Below are 20296 nucleotides of genomic sequence, written 5' to 3'. Positions count from 1 at the left end.
CTCTGGCTGCAAGAAAGACATTGAGGCCCTGGAGTGTCTTCAGAGATTGGCAACAAAGGTGGAGAGGGATCTGGAGCACAGGCCTTATGAGGAACGGCTGAGGGAATTGAGATTGCTTTGTCTGGAGAAGAGGAGGCTCAAGGGAGACCTTATTGCTCTCAACAACTGCCTGAAAGGAGGTTGTGGTGAGGTGGAGGTCAGCCTCTTCTCCCGTCTAACTGGTGTGATAATAGAGCTAGAGGAAATGTCTTTAGGTTGCGCCAGAGGAGATTCAGGTTGGATATTAGGAAAAATTTCTTCTCTGAAAGAATGGTCAGGTGCTGAAATGAACTACTCAGTAGGAGACTGAATCACCATTCCTGGAGGTGTTTAAGGAACGCTTAGGTGCTGTACTAAGGGAGGTGGTTTAATGGGGAAGTATTGGTCATAGGTGGACGGTTCGACTAGATGGTCTTGGAGATCCTATCTAACTTTGGTGATTCTACAATTCTGTGAAAATTTACAGAAGTGATTCCATTTTAGTGAAATTTTCGTGGTAATTCTTGTTACATCTGTTTTTGTCAAGAATCAGAAATGAGGCAGAAATTTTAATATTTACAATTTACTAAGGCACAGAACAGTTTCAGTATCTATGTGAGATATAAGATTCAGGCAGTGCATGTGAAAGTGATAATAGGCCTGATGAACATCATCCCTGATCATCAAATCTATTTTGGAGTTTATTATTCTGTAAGGAATTGGGCATATATTTTCAACTCAAATATTTGAAGCATGTATAACAATTTAGGACAATCATGCTGTAAAAGCTTGGAAATTTATTTCAAATATTAAATGTTATAAATAATTAGATAAAGAATAGTAATACAGTGAGTGAATAACATTTGACAGTGAAGGTCTGTGCTGAATTTAAAAAACAAAAAAACCCCACCATAGATTAGATTTAAAGAAAGATTTTTGTAATTTCAATCTTTTTTTTTTTTTTTTGTCCTTTTTTTTTTGTTTGTTTTGTTTCCATAACAGCTGGAATGATTCTTATCCTAGTAATACATTATCAAGCATTTGCTGTTATTTTAAGTGAAATTTTTATGATAGTATTTAAATAATGAGAAATGTTCAGTTTTTTAAAAAATATTTGGAAGATCCTCTTTCAATGCATTTTTTTCTGAAAGAACAATACAGAATTTCCACAATCAGAGTATGTTTATGCAGTCACTTTGCCTTTATGATATTTACTTAGAAGCTGATTACATATATTAAACTAAAAACAAAGAAAAACAACAACAAAAACTTTTTTAGAGGAGGTAAGAAAAATAAGTATATACAAGTAAGTATTTATACAGTTATATTCCAAACAATATTGATTTTGTTGTGAATCAGTGTTTAGACAAAACTGATTACAAAGCCAAATAACTTTGGACGTTGGCCAAGGTGTGTTGCCATTGCATGTTAATTTTTGGGTTTATATCTTCAGATGTAATCAATAATCAATACTGGCATGTTCTTTCAATTTATATATTAAGTGAACAAACTTATTCTAGAAAGCTAAAATGTTGGCAAATTCGACTGGAACAGAAACTTGAAGAACACAAGCAAAAGTGGAAAACCATTGTATTTTGGTCTGCATGTTCAATGTTTTGTTCTTTTATTTATGAATTGATTTCATTTAGTGTAGTGTGCATTCATTAGTTTTTCTCTAAATATCAAAAGTTAACTGTAAATATATTTATGTTTACTTTGGTAGTAAAAAAAGATGAGGAAGATTTTGAAGAAAAGAAATCCATTAAGAAACGAATCAAAGAACTAAAAGTTTTGGACCCCAAAATTGCACAGAATTTGTGTAAGTAGAATCTGTTTTTATGACAAAGTAATGTCATAAATGTTCCATAAAATTTTTTCTCTTTTGTTTGACTGCCTCACAATCACTTTTTGTTTAAAGTGTTTGAGAATATGCTTATATGTGTACTAATTGGTGTTAAGCTCAAATGCGTAAGAATTTAAACATGTTCTTATAAAAAGAGCAGAAAACAGCAAAGCAATATCCTTCATTTAAGACTCAAATTATTCTCTATGTGCCTGAACAATTTGGTACAGCTGTATACCTGTGTATCTATTTTTATCACCAGTGTATTCGTGAATCATCATTGTCCCTTAGCCAAAAAGTTAAAAAAGACTGTAATGCATAGTCATTTCTCATGAGTTTTGTAGGAGTAAAACAATAATTAGGCCTACTAATATACAAAAAAAGGATGCTAAAGTTTTGGCAGAGAGGAGTGCTACAATGAATTTTTGGACATTGAAGGTCATGGTTTAGTGAGAACTATTAGTTATAGGTGGATGGTTGGACTGGATGATCTTGTAGGTCTTTTCCAACCTTGGTGTTTCTGTGATTCTGTGAATAGGTAACAAAATGCTGGCAGAATTGAAACAGGAAATTATTTGATTATATTTTAGAAATGAACAGTTTTTATTAGAATATTTTGATCTTTTAACTGCTTTATGGTTTTGCTAGTTGTAATCTTCTCAAGCTGCTCTTCTGTGAAAAAGCACAAGAAAGACTGGTCAAGAAAAATGTGCAATTGTAATCTCTGCAAAAACGAATATGGTGGCAGCAATTGTTCTTGAGAGTAGACTTGTCACTGGTTATCTTCCACAATGCCAAATGTTATGTTTACCAAACAAATGGAAAAGGCTGAAATTATAGGAGAAGAGTAATTAAAAATATGTTTTAAATTGCTTTCTCTTACCTATATTTCTTTATGTAGTGCTTGTTGACTTGCAGATGCCATAGCCTGTTTAACTAATATTCTACAAGTAGAAAAAAGATTGTTGTTGTCTTGTGTTCTTCACTGTTGGTTGAATCTTTATTTTAGCAATTTTCCTTGGATCTTTCCGAGTGCCTTACGAAGAAATTAAAATGATGATTTTGCAAGTAGATGAAACACTACTCTCAGAGTCCATGATTCAGGTGGGGAAACTTATGTTTCATCTCAGTATTTCAGGATAAGTTTCTCATTAAATAGATTATGTGCGCCTAAAAAGCTTCTGAAACCTAATATGTTTGGCTTGTAAATCACTGCAGTAATATTTTTTTTCTGTGAATTCTAGTTCTTTTTATATTTGCAAAGCTATTTTTAATGAACGTAGCTGTGTTGATATTCTGTGTTTTTTGTATTCATATTCTTCATACCTAACTGGACATTTTGTTTATATATTTTTAAATTGCATATGATATTTTGTTTGTTTCCTTGTTACTAGTATTAAAAAAATATATTTCAGGCTCAAGTGCCATAGGTGTATTTTTCTGGTTGGAAACTAGGCCAAAAAATATCATTTTTTTATTTTGTCTTTCCTCTTTTCTGTTCTCTCAGAGCTGATATAATCCAGAGTCTTGCCTTAGGGCATTCACAGTGACCGCTTCTCTTCCTTAGAGCTTATTTGGGTAGTTTTTTCATTTTCTGTATTATTTTATTCAGTGTATGATTCTGTATGGAGACAAAAGATACTCAAAATTCCGTATGTTTTTCTTTTCACAGTGTCATTTAAAAGATGGCAAGCTAAAAAATTCTATAGAACTAAGTTTAGTAGAAACTCTTTATTCTAGAGCCATGGGAAAAAAACATTTGGAAGAAAGGTCTGTAGGTCATCTGCTCCAATCCCTTGTCATAGCCAGGTCAGGGAGAGGAAGTTGCTTAGGGCTTTTCCCCTTCCGATTTGGACTCCAACTAAAGTTGGAGACTCCATAGTTTTCTAGACACATTTTGCAGTGTTGAACTACTCTTATAGAGAAAAACTTTTTCTTAATTATTCAGCTGGAATTTTCTTTTTTTCTACTTGTGGCCTTGGCCTTCTGCTGCACTCCTCTAGGAGAAACCTTATTCTATCTTTATGCCCTCCAGTTGGGGTACCTGAAGACCATGTTAAATTCTCTGGCAGCTTGTTTTGTTAAAGAGGAACAGTCTCAGTTCTATCAGATTTGCCATGCCCCTGTGTTGTATGCTATGACCCCCAGTCATCTTGATGACATTCCATTTGATTTGCAGAGATGCTTCTTTAGACCAAGATTATCTTTCTTTCATATTAATATCTTTATCTTTCTTACATATCAATATTATGAAAATCTGGCATCTTCATAATTTCTCTCTACAGAGAAAGTAAAATGGTTTTTGCATCCTTGGGGTTTAGGGAAATAGATCAGCCCATTAATGGCTTGTTAATTAAAGACATTCTTCTATGTGAACATGTAGCAATCATTTAATCAACTGTGACAAGTTAAGAAGAAAATATACTTTCACAGAGAATTTTTTACTTTCCTCTGATTCTCTGTGATGTATTATTTCTATTTGAATGCTATGTACCTTGGAATAGAGAATGCTTACTTTTCTCTATCTTTAAAATTGTTAACATGACCAAGCTCTACTCTAGTCTCTGTCAATAATAGTAATGGTTAATAATAGTACCAGATACTGTTTTGATATTATGCTGTTGCTTTGTTGTTGTTGAAGTGGTTTTTTTTTGTTTTTTTTTTTTAAATTGTTTATTTATTTATTTATTTATTTATTTTTAATATTAACAGTAGGGTAAGTTAAAAAAGCATATTCAGTAAGCTGTCTTTGTATAAAGACTGCTCTGAAGGTGATGTCTACTATTTATTTCCATAGAAACTATAACAAATACAAAGAACTCAACAATAATATTTGATGGAGCAAATTCTCAGCTATGACACATTAGTTTCCATCATTGTCACCACCAGTAACTATGCATTTTTGCTAGCAATGAAAAAGTGCCTGCATGCTGCACTTATAAAATGCACCGAGGTGACTTACTGCTTCACATCTGCTATGATGGTGTCATTGCTAGGAAAATGTTGCCAATGCAGTCAAACTTTCACTGTACTAACATCCACTGTTTGGTCTCCATAAACATTCACCAATCATTGAAGAATGTCACTAGGTACCATCTTTTTTTCCCACATGCAGGATTTCAGTTGTACACTTTTGCTTCATACGCACTTTCATGTCAATCACCATCTTGTCAGGCTGCCTCTCTGCTGATAAAAGGACTGCCTTGTCCTTTTTTCTTAACAAGGCTTAGACTCCAAATTTACCTTGCAAGCTTGTGTGTAATCATTTTTTTTCAAGTGGCTTTATCCAGGTTTCTTGTTTCTGGATAAAACGGTTTTGTAATAAGTTTGAAAACAATGTCATCCGAGTTTAAACTTCAAAAAGCACTTAGACAGCTCTCTTCCTTTGAAAGTGGTTGACTCTTGTGCTTCATTACCTTAAAAATCCTAGTAGTCACCTTTATATATGCCAGGGTTACTAAATAAATGATAATACCCATCTGTATGTCTCTGTTCTGCCTTTACAAACCTTCACAAATATGGCTTTTGGACATCCAATGAAAATGTAGTTCTGTGCATTTCGTGATTCTGAGAAAAGCAAAAGCATACACATGTTTACAAGCATGCAGCTGTTTTTATTTATTTATAAAATACATCAAATATTTTCATTCTTCTTCTATTCAGAAATTTCTTATCATCATTCATTTCTGATTGTCTGGCTGTAAATATTGTCCAGTACATCACTGTTCTTGAGGTTGGATATTTTTCCTTAATCATAACCTTTTCGTTATATAGAAGTAATATGTATGTGTCATTCGTGTCTCTTTATTCCAATTTCCTCCATCCTCCTGTAAGAAATTAAATCTAGTTTTGAAAGCCATAAGAACTCTGAATTTTATGCTGTGATCCAAATAGTCATTGACCAACTATTGGGATGTTTTTTGTGAATTAGTCAAAATTATGTCTCCTGTTTATTCTCTGATATTCAAACTGTATTTTTATCACTAGCAATTCTAAAACAGTATGTGAACATTATACACCTTCTCTGATACCAATCACTACTTCAGGTTTTTTTTCATATACCACTTGACAGTTTTTTTTCAGAAGTTTTGTGATCTGTTTTTCTACTTGTGAAAACCATATTATCAAAATGAGCTTTTAATCTCTGTAAAAATTAAGGAGTTGTAGTTAAGATATTGGTAATAATTGGTTATGTAAATTTTGTATATCAAGACAGAAATAAATTCATAAGATTATGAACTCCTAATTTAAAAAGTGGTTTTTTACACTCAGAATCTCTGTGCCCTTTTGGTGTTTGCTGAATTTTATGGATTTAATCCTGGACATCTTAATCAATAATGGATAAAGGTAGTCTGTTTTTACAAAGAATATTTTCCAACTGTAATAGATAATACTGCCATAAATTCATCATGCTGTAAATTAGCCTGAACACATCCAGATCCATAAAATTTAATTTTGCATTATTTAAAGCATAATAATTTGTGCATTTTTAATAGTGCTATTTTTTTTTAAACCAAAAGTCTTATCTCATTATGGACTGTATTGAAACTGTTCATTCCATAACTATTGTTTAGTCTTTGGTTTATTTCAGCCCTTGAGTGTAACTCTAACTTTCCTTATTTGCAGACTTTACTTTCTTGAAGTAAAACAAATCATTTGTCTTAGTCCTTAGAATAAAAGTGGGGTTTCAGTTCTTAAAATAATGTGTATTTTTACAGTAAAAACAGTGATAAAGTATTGTCTAGTTATTTAACTTCAGAATATGGCAATAGGCAGTGGGAGAATTGTGATCGCTAGACCTGATGCGGTATTAGAATGATTGTATCCTTATTCCAGTTCAGAATACTGTCCTTCCTAGTAGTTGAAGGAGTGTTTTAAGTAAGAAGACAATCTTTCTCTTGTTTTCATACTATGATGGAAGCTTAGCCTCTGTGTAACCAGGAACACAGGATTCATGGCATGAGTAAGAAAGCTGGATAGAGAAATCCTGAATATAGTAGTTATATAGCCTGAATATTGCCTAGTAGTTATAGCAGACATCTTGGGAAAGGACAGAACTGAGCTACTAGCTGTCAAATTTAGGCCTAATTGGATCTTTGAGAAGCTGTCTTCCAGAACTTGCTCAGAATAGTCATTTTCACTTTACCTACTACTTACCTGGTAATTAGAGTGGAATACAGAAGTCCATATATAAGCATAGGTGCCTAAGTACTCAGGAAGCTTCAGGGAATCTGAAGACTTCTTAGATGATCAGGTGTAGGGTGACATGTTTAGACTTCTGTGTTGAAATGACATTCACTTATGAAAGTGAATATGACCTCTTGAATTCAGCTGAAGCTGAGACCTACCTCTGAAATCCTATTTCTCACAAGTCTGTAGGCTAAGTAGTGTCTAATGGGTTTAAAGTTTTGTAAATATGGATGTTACTTGTCATCACTTTACAATCAATTTTTTCTTTTTTTAAATTCTATTTTGGAAAAAGGCTACAGAAACATATACATTGATGGAAACAGCAGCTGATGGTAGTCACTTGCTTTCTACACTTTGTTACGTCAATTTGTATGTTACCTGTTTACATTCTATCAACCTTGGTACAGCAGTGTTACCTTTAGAATTTATGTTAATTAGACAAGTAATACTGCTTACATGCAATTATATAAGCAATGCAGAATCTGAGATTTCTAAATCTACTTTCTTTTTCTTGATAGAATTTAATAAAACATCTTCCAGAGCAAGAACAACTGAATGCGTTGTCAAAGTTCAAGAATGAGTACAATAATTTATCTGAGCCAGAGCAGTTTGGAGTTGTGGTGAGTTCTACTAGTGTTTCTTTTCTTTTCTTGCCTGAAAAACAATTTTATTATACTGATATAGAAGCATTACCAGCTTCTTCCTAAATGTGAAGAGGTTGCATATTAAGAGCAGACTGTAGTTGCTGCTTTTTAATTCGACTTTCAAGGGACATACGCATGGATGTGGAAGGCCTGATTGTTATGTCCTCTTTTGTTAAGAATGTAATTTAGTTAAGACTAAACAAACAGAAAAAATTTATTTCCTGTGGCACTGGGAGATAAGGAGCCATTTTTGGATTTCAGTACTTAAAATTGTTTGACTTGACCTTTATTTGCACTGATAAATCATTATCAATGATATTATTGTTATGAGTGAAATTTTCTGCATTTTGTGGTTTTCAGTGTGATAAGCAGCCAAGCTCCTTTGTGCTTCTCTCTCACTCCTCATCTGTAAAAGAACAGGGAGAGTAAGTACAATAAAAAGAAAGCTTACAGGTTGAGATAAAGAGAAAGAGATCACTCATCATTTACCACCATGAGCAAAACAAGGTAGAGAGATTAATGTTATTTATTGCCAACAGACAGACTAGAGTAGCAGGAACTAGAAGCAAACATCCCCCCATACAATTTCTTCTAACTCTTCTCCCTGGGTGCTGCAGGGGAATGGGAAATGATGGGAAATGGATGCTGCGGTCAATCCAGAATGCTTTATCTGTGCTGTTCCTTCATGGTCACTCTCTACCCTTCTCCAGCATGGGTTTCTTCCCATGAGATGCTGTCCTTCCCAAAATAGGCTGATGTGGGCTTCCCACAGACTGTAGCTCTTTAAGAACTGCCGCAACATGGGTCTGTACCATGGGGGTTGTGCAGTACATCAGGAATGGACTTCTCAATCATGAATCCCCTTGGGTCTGCAACTTTTGTCAGACCGACTCCATGGCTGCAGCTCTGGTCTGGGGCTGCTCCTGTGGGAGCTCTCCATGGGTTGCGTCCTTTTTCAGGCCACATCTACCTTCTGCACTGTGGGCTGCTGTTGTACAGAATTTTTTTCCTTTCTCAGTAGCTCTGCCCTGGCTAGTGATGGATTCCTTTTGGAACTGGCTGGAGCTGGTTCCAGTCTTACATGGGGCAGCTTCTGCGCTGTTCTCAAAGATGCTAATCTCTGCAGCGCTCCCTTGTGCCCTGCCCCCAAACCTTCCCGTATAAACTTGATACACATTGATGTTTTTTCTTTCTATTCTCCATGTAAACGAGAATAAAATACCATTGATATCATCATGTTAAACTATTCTGCATCTTTCCTCCTATATTTTATAGTACGTGCAATCAAGAATTATTACAGTCACTTTTTCCATTCCCAGTGGGAAGATATGTTTATAACATCTCCCAGGCTGACAAGAAAAGGAAACATTGTTGGTTCATTGGTGGTGGTTGATAAATACAGTTTTGGAATATCATGTATATAGCCCATAATTCATAAATATTACAGATTTTGTCCTAACAAATACAGAGCAAGGCTGTTTCTTTTCCCAGATGCGTATATCCATATAGGTCTCTGATTTTCCTTGTCCATTCGTCATGTTTCAAGCTAAGATGATCACTGTCAGCTTCATCCAGGAGGATTTCAAGGAGAGGAAGTATTACTTTTAGATGTATCTCTGGATTTGGGAAAAGGAGTATCATGTCATAACAATAGATACTTTTTGTTGGCAGTTATCTGTGTGAATATCAACTATTTGTACCTAAATTTTAGAACATCTGGACTACAGGTACATTGTGGATTTCCTAAACTCCTTTTTTGACCTGGAATAATAATCTTCATGTTAAGAAAAACAATGTAATTAGAAGCCAGACGTACCAAGTTTGGTTTGGATTCTCAAACTGAAAATTTAAATAATAAATTTAGTGAAATTTAATGAAACAGAAATTTCAGTGAAATTTCTGTATCTATATAAATATAAAATGATGGTAGAGGCTCATTTGATGTAAATTTTGCAATATTTTCAGAGGAGTTGATTAATGACAAAATGGAGGGTAAAATGTTATTAGAATGACCATGATATAGGAAAAAAATAAACAACAAAACACTTTCACTTTTAAGCATGCCATCATCTTTTGGCATGAATGTGGCCCATGTAAACATTGAGATGACACACTGATGAGCATCATAGGCCAAGAGAAGGAAGCTAATAATGGGATATGTTAGAAAGACATTTTCTAGCTCAGTTTTTTTTGTTGTTGTTTTTGTGCCAGAGAAGCTAAGTCTTTCTGTGCTGGTCAGAATTGCATCCTTGACATGCGGAAATCAAACTCTATAGCCAGATTAAGGATATAGAGCAGATAAGTTTATTTCAGCGGTGTGCATATGCTGGGTGCAAGGGGGATAGATCCTCCTAATTTGCACACCGTGAGGAAAAAGCATAGAATCATAGAATCACCAAGGTTGGAAAAGACCTAAAAGATCATCCAGTCCAACCGTTCACCTATTCCCAATAGCTCCCACTAAACCATGTCCCTCAACACGGCATCCAGTCTTTCCTTGAACACCCCCAGGGTCGGTGACTCCACCACCTCCCTGGGCAGTCCATTCCAGTGCCTGACTACCCTTTCTGCAGCAAGACCTGAATGGTGGTATGGCAATAGTCTGTCAATGAAAGTCCACTAGGCAGATCGGTGCAGTTAAATTATCAGTCACAGAATCACAGAATCACCAAGCTTGGAAAAGACCTACAAGATCATCCAGTCCAACCATCCGCCTGTCACCAACCGTTCACACTAAACCATGTTCCTCAACGTCCCTCAACACAAAATCCAAACATTCCTTGAACACCTCCAGGGTTGGTGACTCCACCACCTCTCTGGGCAGCCCATTCCAGTGCCTGACCACTCTTTCAGAAAAGTAATATTTCCTAATGTCCAGCCTGAATCTCCCCTGCCGTAGCTTGAAACCATTCCCTCTGGTCCTATCACTAATGACACGAGAGAAGAGGCTGACCCCCAGCTCACTACAACCTCCCTTCAGGAAGTTATAGAGAGCAATGAGGTCAGATATAAAAGATATAAGCAGATATAAGCTGAACTAATACATAATCAATTGTTTTCCAGGAATTTGGATACATATTCATTACATTCCTGAGAGTCCATTAGCATGCAGACCCTCCACACGTGTGCGTGTGTAGTGGGTTGTGGGATGAAGAATCATAGTCTTCCTTGTGAAGGCTTGTGGTCTTCCTCGCTGCAGGCTTCTGACTTGCGGGAGGGGAAGCCCCCAAACTGGTTTTTGCTTGCCATCATCTAGATGATAGATTGACATCTAATCCTCTCACTGCCAGATGTCCTCAGGCTGTTCTCAAACTCTTATCTTTATGGCCTGCATCTCCCTCATTGTCCCAGACCCAGTGTCTGCTATCCCCACTCTTCTAACAACCTCTACATATTTGCTTCTGTGAACTATCTCTAAATTCCCCTATCCTCAGTCCCTGTGAAACCCTTTTCTCATCTTTTACTGTGGGGCCTTTCTCTTGTCCTGTCCTTCACCCTCATTCTGTAAACATTTTTTTTTTTTTTTTAATTTTTTGTTTAAGTTTTATGTAAACATGAAACTTTTTCTTAATAAATGTGGACATATTGTGTGTGTGTATATATATATATATATAAAGAACTAGCATCTGTTCTAGCATTCAGTTTGCTACATGCTTCACTTTTGCTCAGTATTAAAAGTTCATGGCTTCCTTTAAATTTGATATTAGAAAATTGAAAGGGTAGGCTGATTATGTAGCAGAGAAGTTCATACATATCAATGTTACTGAGAGAAATTCAAATGTCCTTTGCTGGAGCATGATGCTGCTCTCTGATAACCTTGTTACAAACCGTGTCTGCCAGGATGATAGAGAAAAGCATGCATCTAAACTTGAGCAGCTTTGAGTCTTACAAATTATGGAAAAATGCTAGTAGAGATGGATTTGTACCAGTAAATTTAACTACAGATTCATTTGGTTAAGGTATAAACATCTGTTTGACCATGCCAAATAATTTCAACAGTAATATATTTGTAATTGATTTGTTGAAGAAACAGGACAATGACATGCTAGTTTATACATTTTCATTGAATTAGTAAAATTAAAAGTTAAGTAGCAAATGTTTTCTCCATTTTTATCAAGAATAACTACTGATTTTAAAAAAGAAAAAAAGACATTTAAAAGTTAATTCCACATAGGTTAAAGCTTGATTGGCTTTTTTTTTTTTTTTTTTTTTTTTTAATGTTTTCAACCTAAGTCTACTGAGAAGTCTGCCTTTGGTTCTTTAAACATTCCAAATTTACTACAGTTAGGCATACCGACAGCAGTAGTAAATCTGAAATTTACAGTGAGTTAGTGTTTTCCAAGTGGTCAGGAGACCCTGCATCAGTTCTTATGGTTACCTGTCAGCATGAAAAGAGGACACTGCTTACTGGAGGCAAAAGCATGTTTAGTTTGCAATTTTTGCTGTCATTAGAATAACATAAATAATGAGAGCTAATTTGCATTTTAAAGACTAGTCTGATTTTAGTTGGTTCAGAAAATCTCTGGGATTGTTGGAGTATTTATCAGAAATTGTTTTAACACCATGTTATTTTCTCTGCAGTGTCCAGAGTGTCCACATTGTTGTACAACTATGCAGTTGCCTATCCCGAACAGTTTTGTCTAAAATGGTACTTTAGCTGACAACTTAAAACACGTCTGATTAATTATTAGTGAACCTTTCTGGTATCAAGATAGATCATCAATAAGATCCAACTGTCTTCTACTTGTGTTTCTGAAAGGTGAATGTGCTCTTATACGTTTGTGTTATGTAGTTCACTAACTCTACATCTTTGACTACTCCCCTTTCAACGCTCGCTATTTGAGGATTTTTTGCAAGCAGGGATGTATTTTGAAACGCTCCTGCAAGTTAATTCAATTTTTTTTTTAAGTTTTAAAGTAATCATTAATATAATTGCAATGGGCAATTGCTTTCTTTTTGAAATGTGCTTGTATTCAAGTATGAATAAATTTGAAATGATCTTTTGTAGGACATTTATTGATTTGTACTGCTTGACAAAATGCATTATTGGTAGACATATTAACTGTTATTACTTAGATCTACCAAATGTTTTCTCAATCCCATCTAATGGGAAGAGCTAGAACAGTAGACCTAAAGGTCAAGTTTTCTTGCATTTGTTTGTGGATTTTCTGTTTTGAGTGAACAACCAGATACTCCCATTGAAGAACGCTAGTGTTTACTTCCCCTAGTTGTGCATAGAAACAAAAGAAGATTATTAGGCATAATTTTTCTAGTGTGCCACCTTCTGCGCATCTCCTGAAGCTTACTTCAGAGATCAAGCTACAAAAAATTTGATTTTTTTGATATGTTTACATTTGGATATGTTACTTTTTTCACACCATAGAATGGTATCTTACACATTTGATTTTTATCATCAAGATTCTCTAATCTACGTCAAGGTCCCTTATATCTTTTATTTTGTCTGGGGAGCAGGCTGAGAACTCTCATTTGTTTCTTTAAGAGCCGCTGTTGACACAAAGATAAATTGTTGCACTTCGTTTTTCGTTTTTCTTTTCGAGCAAGGAGAATCATAAATGAAATAGAATACTTCCAATTTTATCTTTTATGTGAGCAGAGTCTTGTAGTCATATTTCTGAAAATTCAGATATGACATGTTAATTTATTCAAGGGAGAGACTAAACCACGTGCTTCTCAAGGAGCAGTCTAAATAGTGAATGAACTGATAATCACTACTTGTGTGATAATAAAATTTTTATAATGCAAACCCTGTTTTATCCTCCTGACCTTGAATTCAAAGTAAAGATTTGTTACTCTGAAAGAAACAGCTTGACACTTACTAAGATTCTGGCATGTTATGATTGTTAGAGTATTGTGGGTTTTATTTCAACTTGAGTTAATTAACTTTTGTTGTTGGCTTAACGACATTGAGGTCACGACTCTAAGCAGTTCAGGTTCTTCTTTATTTTTCTTTTTTTGTGTGTGTGTGGTGACTGTATGGGTCGCTTTTTTGATTTCTACAATTACCCTCTTCTTTTTAAGTTGTTTTGCACTTTTATGTTTTCTGTTCATTCAGCAGTAAGTGTAAAATAAATCCTTTACTACCCTTATCTTCTCTTCCAGACTGTAGGTTTTCTTTAGATAAACTACTTTATTTTTCTGTGTGTTCTTTCACGTGCTTCAGAGTGCTGTTTCAGAACATAGATATTATCACATATTGCTGTGGAAGTTTTTGGAGGTTTTTTTTGTTATTATTATTTTATTTTTTACTTGCACACTTTCATGAACTATTTCATGAAAACTCTGTTAAATCTGCTCATTTATTAAGTGCTTTAACTTAGCTTTACAGTGTTATCTTAACCTGATTTTGAATGCTGTATTTCAGTTATCAAGTGTTTCATAAAGTAGGGTTGTGCTTGCCAAAATTTAAATAGTTAATTGCATGTAGTTTTACTGTAGTTCATATTTTGTACTGGGTTTGCTCAGTGTGACTAATTTTCTTGGAGGTTTCATTAATTCTGATTACTGGATAATTTATTCTGTAAAACTCGAAAATGGTGAAGTCTGGGTTTTGTGTTTGAAAATAAGTAGTTGTATGAGTAGTCACATAGTATACACTTACGAGACAAAACCTGTCTGAGAGGGATGTTATTTCATCTATTTGGTCACCTATGTGGTTGGCTGTTTTCTGTTGTTATTTTTTTTATTTTTTATTTTTTCCTTTTTGATGCGTTACCCAATGATAGGATAAGTATTTCATTGCTTTAGGACTTAAAACATGTGGTGGCATTAACTTGCTTTTTAGATAGTTCTTTTCTGAGAAGTTCACAGAATTTTTTTTTTCCTAATTTTGGCCGTAATCAAGTAGACAGTTTAATTAGACTGCTGTTTAGTAATATCAATCTTGAGTTTTCAGTTAAATTGATTCAGTAGTTACTAGTTAGCTTTATTAATCCTGACTTGGGGAGCGGTAATGGGATTAGCTGAAGAGCATCTACACCAACGCACGCAGCATGGGCAACAAACAGGAAGAGTTGGGAGCCATTGGGCTGCAGGCTAACTGTGACTTAGATGCCATTGGAAACATGGTGGGAATGCTCCCATGACTGGAGTGCTGCAATGACTGGCCACAAACTCTTCAGGAAGGATAGGCAAAGAGGAAGGGCTGGCATTTTGGCTCTCTACATTAGGGAGTGCTTTGATGCTATTGAGCTTGAGGCTGGGGATGATAAGGTTGAATCCCTATGGGTAAAGATCAGGAGAAGGGCTGACAAGGCGGATTTCCTGGTGGGCGTCTGCTACAGACCACTGAACCAGGGAGAAGAGACAGATGAGGAGTTCTATGAGCAGCTGGCAGAAGCTGCGTGATCACCAGCCCTTGTCCTCATGGGGTTCTTCAACTTCCCGACGTATGCTGGGAATACAACACAGTGCAGAAGAAGCAGTCTAGGAGGGTTTCTGGAATGGATTATGGAGGATAACTTTCTGATGCAGCTGGTGAGAGAGCCTATGAGAGGAGCTGCCCCGCTAGACCTGCTGTTCACAAACAGAGAAAGTCTGGTGGGAGATATGGAGGTTGGCGGCTGTTTTGGACAGAGTGACCATGAAATGGTAAAGTTCTCGATTCTTGGTGGAGCCAGGAGGGAGAACAGCAAAACTGCTACCTTGGACTTCTTGGACTTTTCCAGGAGAAAAAGAGAATCTACTTCCTGTGGAAGAAAGGATGGGCGACTCAAAAAGAGTAGATAGAATTTGTTAAGATGTGCGGAGAGAAAATCAGAAAGGCAAAAGCCCAGCTTGATCTCAACCTGGCTGCTGGGGTAAAAAGTAACTCTTTTACAAATGCATCAACAGTAAGAGGAGGGCTAAGGAGAATCTCCATTCTGTACTGGATGAGGTTGGGAATGTGACACTGAGGATAAGGAAAAGGCAGAGGTTCTGAATGCCTTCTTTATGTCTGTCTTTAAAGGTCACATCAGTTATCCTCAGGGTAACTGCTGTCTCTGACCTGGTAGTCTGAGCTGACTGAACCCCCCACAATTCGGGAGGACACAGTCAGAGACTTACTACCCCAGCTGGACTGAGCTGGACTGCCCATGGGGCCAGAGGAGATTCACCCGAGAGTGATGAGGGAAGTGGCAGTGGTGATAGCCAAACTGCTTGCCATTATCTATCAGCGCTCCTTGTTGACTGGTGAGGTCCCAGAAGACTGGAGACTTGCCAATGTGACTCCCATCTACAAGAAAGGTTGTAAGGAGGATCCAGAGAACTACAGGCCTGTTAGCCTGACCTCGGTGCCATGGAAGGTTATGGAGCAGATGGTCTTGAGGGAGATCACATGGTGTGTGCGGGACAACTGGAGGATCAGGCCTAGCTGGCATGTATTCATGAAAGTCAGGTCCTGCTTGACCAACCTCGTCTCCTTCTGTGATTGAGTAAGCTGCCTGGTGGACGAGGGAAAGGTTGTTGATGTAGTCTACCTAGACTTCAGCAAAACCTTTGACACTGTCTCCCACAGTGTTCTCCTGGAGAAGCTGGCAGCCATGGCTTGAAGACATATACTGTTTGCTGAGTAAAGAACTGGCTGGATGGCCAGAACCAGAGAGTGGTGGTGAATGGGGTCAAATCCAGCTGTCGATGAATCACCAATGGTGTTCCCTAGTGGTCAGTACTAGAGCATATCCTGTTCCATGTATTTATTGATGCCCTGGATGATGGCATTCAGTGCACCTTCAGTAAGTTTGCAGATGACAGCAAGTTGGCTAGAAGCATTGATCTGCCTTGGGGTAGGAAGGCCCCACAGAGGGACCTGGATAGGCTGGATCGCTGGGCTGAGGCCAATGGGCTGAAGTTCAAGAATACCAAGTGCCAGGTCCTGCACTTTGGCCACAACAACCCCAGGTGATGCTACAGACTTGGGGCAGATTGGCTGGAAGACTGTGTAGAGGAAATGGACCTGGGGGTATTGATTGATGCTCAGCTGAACATGAGCCAGCAGTGTGCCCAGGTGGCCAAGAAGGCCAATGGCATCCTGGCCCACATCAGGAACGGTGTTGCCAGCAGGAACAGGGCAGTGATTGTCCCCTGTACTCAGCTCTGGTGAGGCTGCACTTCGAGCACTGTGTCCACTTTTGGGTCCCTCACTGCAAGAAAGACATTGAGGCCCTGGAGTGGGTTCAAAGAAGGACAACAAAGCTGGTGAGGGGTCTGGAGCACAGGCCTTATCAGGAGCAGCTGAAGGAGCTGGGATTGTTCAGTCTGGAGAAGTGGAGGCTCAGGGGAGACCTTATTGCTCTCTATAACTACCTGAAGGAAGCTTGTAGTGAGGTGGGGGTCGGCCTCTTCTCTTGTGTAACTGGTGATAGAACTAGAGGGAATGTCCTCAAGCTACGGCAGGGGAGATTTAGGCTGGATGTTAGGAAATACTGCTTTTCTTAAAGAGTGGTCAGGCACTGGAATGGGCTGCCCAGAGAGATGGTGGAGTCACCAACCCTGGAGGTGTTCAAGGAATGTTTGGATTTTGTGTTGAGGGACGTTGAGGAACATGGTTTAGTGTGAACGGTTGGTGACAGGCGGATGGTTGGACTGGATGATCTTGTAGGTCTTTTCCAAGCTTGGTGATTCTGTGATTCTGTGACTGATAATTTAACTGCACTGATCTGCCTAGTGGACTTTCATTGACAGACTATTGCCATACCACCATTCAGGTCTTGCTGCTGAGTATAGGTGCGTGTTTGGCTTTCTTCTGTAACAAAATCTTGAAATCTTACAATAATATCTACAAAAATATAATCTACAAAATCTTGAATTTCTGAACTTTGCAGTTCAGAAATCCTTCTCCAGAGGCTTTTAATTTTATGTAGTTTTATATCTCCCTACAAGATTTTATTATATCCAAAGGTTACCATATAAACTGTGTTTGTTTTAATCTTTTGCACAAGGGATGATAATGATGCTGAACAAATGAGCTACTTAGCTAAAAATTATTAGGCATAAAAAGAAACTGAGTTCTTGAAGTGTACCGCTTAATTATCTTCCCACCACATAAGCAGTGGAGGTTTTTTTGGTCATCACAGTCAATAAGGGACTCAAACTATAGGCAAGGTTTTGAATATAATGAGAACAGGATAATTAAACTCAGATATCTTTAAAATATTTTCAGTATACTTGTAAAATGTAAATATCACCAAAAAGAAATTAGAGATGTATGGGTGTCAAACAATACTTTAGAACTTTTAGAAGGAAGTAAAATATATACTAAGTGGTGATTTATACCATTTTAAGAAGTTTTCATTAAATAAGGATTGAGGCTAATGGAGTTAATTATTGAATTTTGGAAGTCGTTGTTACACATAAAGCTCTTTCTGGATTTCATTTTTTTGTTTGTTTGTTTGGCAATTAATTAAAAAAAAAACATTATTTACTTGACTCTGCTTTTTGTGCTGAAACGTGTTGCATATCTTTCTTTTTTTTTCTTCAAAAGGACTGTAAAAATGAATGAAGCATGGTTTTAAAGATTTTCCTGCATTGTTAGAGCAGTGTAAGTTTGTGTGACATAGAAGGGGAAGTTTTTCTGTAGAAAGAGTGCCATACTGTAACCTTGCGCACAATTTTGTTTTGTCTGAAATGCCTAATACATGACACTTCATGTTTGTTACTTCATATAAGAGTTGTTTTTCTTTTGCTTCTCGTCATCTTTACTTTTTTTGATGATACTAGAATTTTATGTCAGCCAGATTTAAAATAATTCCTCTTTTTTTCTTATTGAAGACAGTTTGGTATATGGTTTGTCTATATGTGTTGCTAATTATTTGTCTTTGTCCCCTTAAATTTCTGGACAAGTAACAAGAATTGTCTATGTATTGTTTTCTCCATTCATGCTTACAGCAGCTTATTTCCTTTTGAATTTCGTTCTTCAAAACTTATCCTGTTCCATTTTCTTTAGAATGCATCTCACCCTACTGCATGAATAAATGCAGTAACTCATCCTAATCTAAGTTTCGTTAGCTTCTCATCTCCATCCCAATTACAGCATGATGGTTAATCTTTTCCTTCTATTCCACTGTTGGTGATGAGATTATTGCTGGATTCAATCTTTCTCTGTTGTGTAAATTTTTTTTTTTCTAAATCTTTTTTTTTTTTTTTTTTTTTTTTTTTTGTATTTTCTGTTTTCTTCTCACATTTGCTCATTAGAGAGTGAAAATTCCTTATTTTAAATGTGTGAAATTCTTAATTGTGTGAAAGACTGCTCTCTTTCAAAACTGCTTTGTACAAAGAACTGGTCCTGTTGGAATACGAAAAACTCCACCACTTTTTCCAAAGGCCAAAGCCTACTAGCCTTGACTGTACTTATTAGCCTTGTTGCTGCATCCTTTTACCAAACCAGACAGCTCCCCTTCCTCTTTTTTATTTCTTATAGTTCCATGAAATAGCTCCTTACAGTTCCACAAAATGCAGTTATCTTCCAGAATTTTAAAAGTTTCTTGTGCTTACCTTACGTAATTACCTGCAGGTAATTATATTTTCTTTCTCTTCTAGTTGTTCTATAGTCATCTTGAATTTCAGCGTCCTTTTTACATCAGTGGTTTTGTCTGGATAGCACATCATACCTGTGGTGAACATACAACGTGCCCAATTACAACTAAGACAGAAATAAGCATATGTAGCTGTTTTAATTGTGTGGGTGATTATGTTTCCTGGTATAAGTCTAAGGTTACTGTGTTGCTTCCAAGGTGCAACAGGGGCTTTCCATGGCACTATGTGGGCCAATCTGACGTGGCTTCAGTTCCACTTGGAGTATGGTTTTCAGCTTGTTTAGCGTGGAGAAGGCTCCAGGGAGACCTTCCTGTGTCCTTCCAGTACTTGAAGAGAGCTTATAAGCAGAAAGGGAAGTGGCTTTTTTCCAAAGTCTAATAGTAATAGGACAAGAGAAATGGCTTTAAAGTGAAAGAGGGAATTTAGGTTAGACATTAGGAAGAAATTTTTTACTCAGGGGGAGGTGAGGCAAGGGATCAGGCTGCCTTCTCCCTGGAGGTGTTCAAGGCCAGGTTGGGGGAGGCCCTGGGCAGCCTGAGCTGCTGGATGGAGCTTAGAGACAAGTGAAGCCTCATCCACCTTTACCCATTCTATGTTTGTACAGATTTCCTTGCACTCCAGGCAGTTACACTGTTCCAGCATAAGCCCGTTTTTGTTTCATCTAGGGACAACTTGCTTTTCTAATCTCTTGTCTAGGCCTTCTAAAGCTTCCATTTGGATACCAATTGAAGATGCCATTAAGTTCAGAAAAAACACTTCACTTAGGTATCCTCGAGGGAAATTTGAAAGGAGAAACAATACCATGGGTAGTCTTTCATGTAAAGAACAGGTAACATAAAAGGATTTGGAGCATGGGGGTGCTATTAAACTTCACAAGAAAACAATTTTGGGATGACAAAATAAAGGAAAAATATAGGTATGATAAGTATGTTGAGGCAAGCAAAACCAAAAAGTTTCTAGATGAACTGAATTATTGGGAAACACGAATTGTAAAGGAGTTATTTATCACAAACTTTTACGAACCTTCTTAGTAACATATATTATTTTGTAAATAAGCAGGAAGCCCAAG

At 36.8% G+C, this 20296-nt stretch overlaps 1 protein-coding gene across 1 annotated transcript in view; it reads left to right on the top strand.

Moving 5' to 3' along the window:
* The window catches only part of DIAPH3 (diaphanous related formin 3), a gene marked incomplete at both ends in the record, with an annotated part of 225786 nt that overhangs the window by 90590 nt on the left and 114900 nt on the right, over positions 1–20296 (top strand). Inside the window, 3 exons of the mRNA XM_079534573.1 lie at positions 1742–1837; positions 2871–2965; positions 7570–7671. Of these exons, the coding sequence (XP_079390699.1) occupies positions 1742–1837; positions 2871–2965; positions 7570–7671 (293 nt within the window). The remainder of the gene's footprint in view (positions 1–1741; positions 1838–2870; positions 2966–7569; positions 7672–20296) is intronic.

The sequence above is a fragment of the Tetrao urogallus genome, assembly GCF_951394365.1.
Source record: "Tetrao urogallus genome assembly, chromosome: 1".
Taxonomy (NCBI): Eukaryota; Metazoa; Chordata; class Aves; order Galliformes; family Phasianidae; genus Tetrao; species Tetrao urogallus.
Note: the sequence above shows the minus strand (reverse complement) of the source record. Positions and strands in the feature narration are given on the sequence as shown.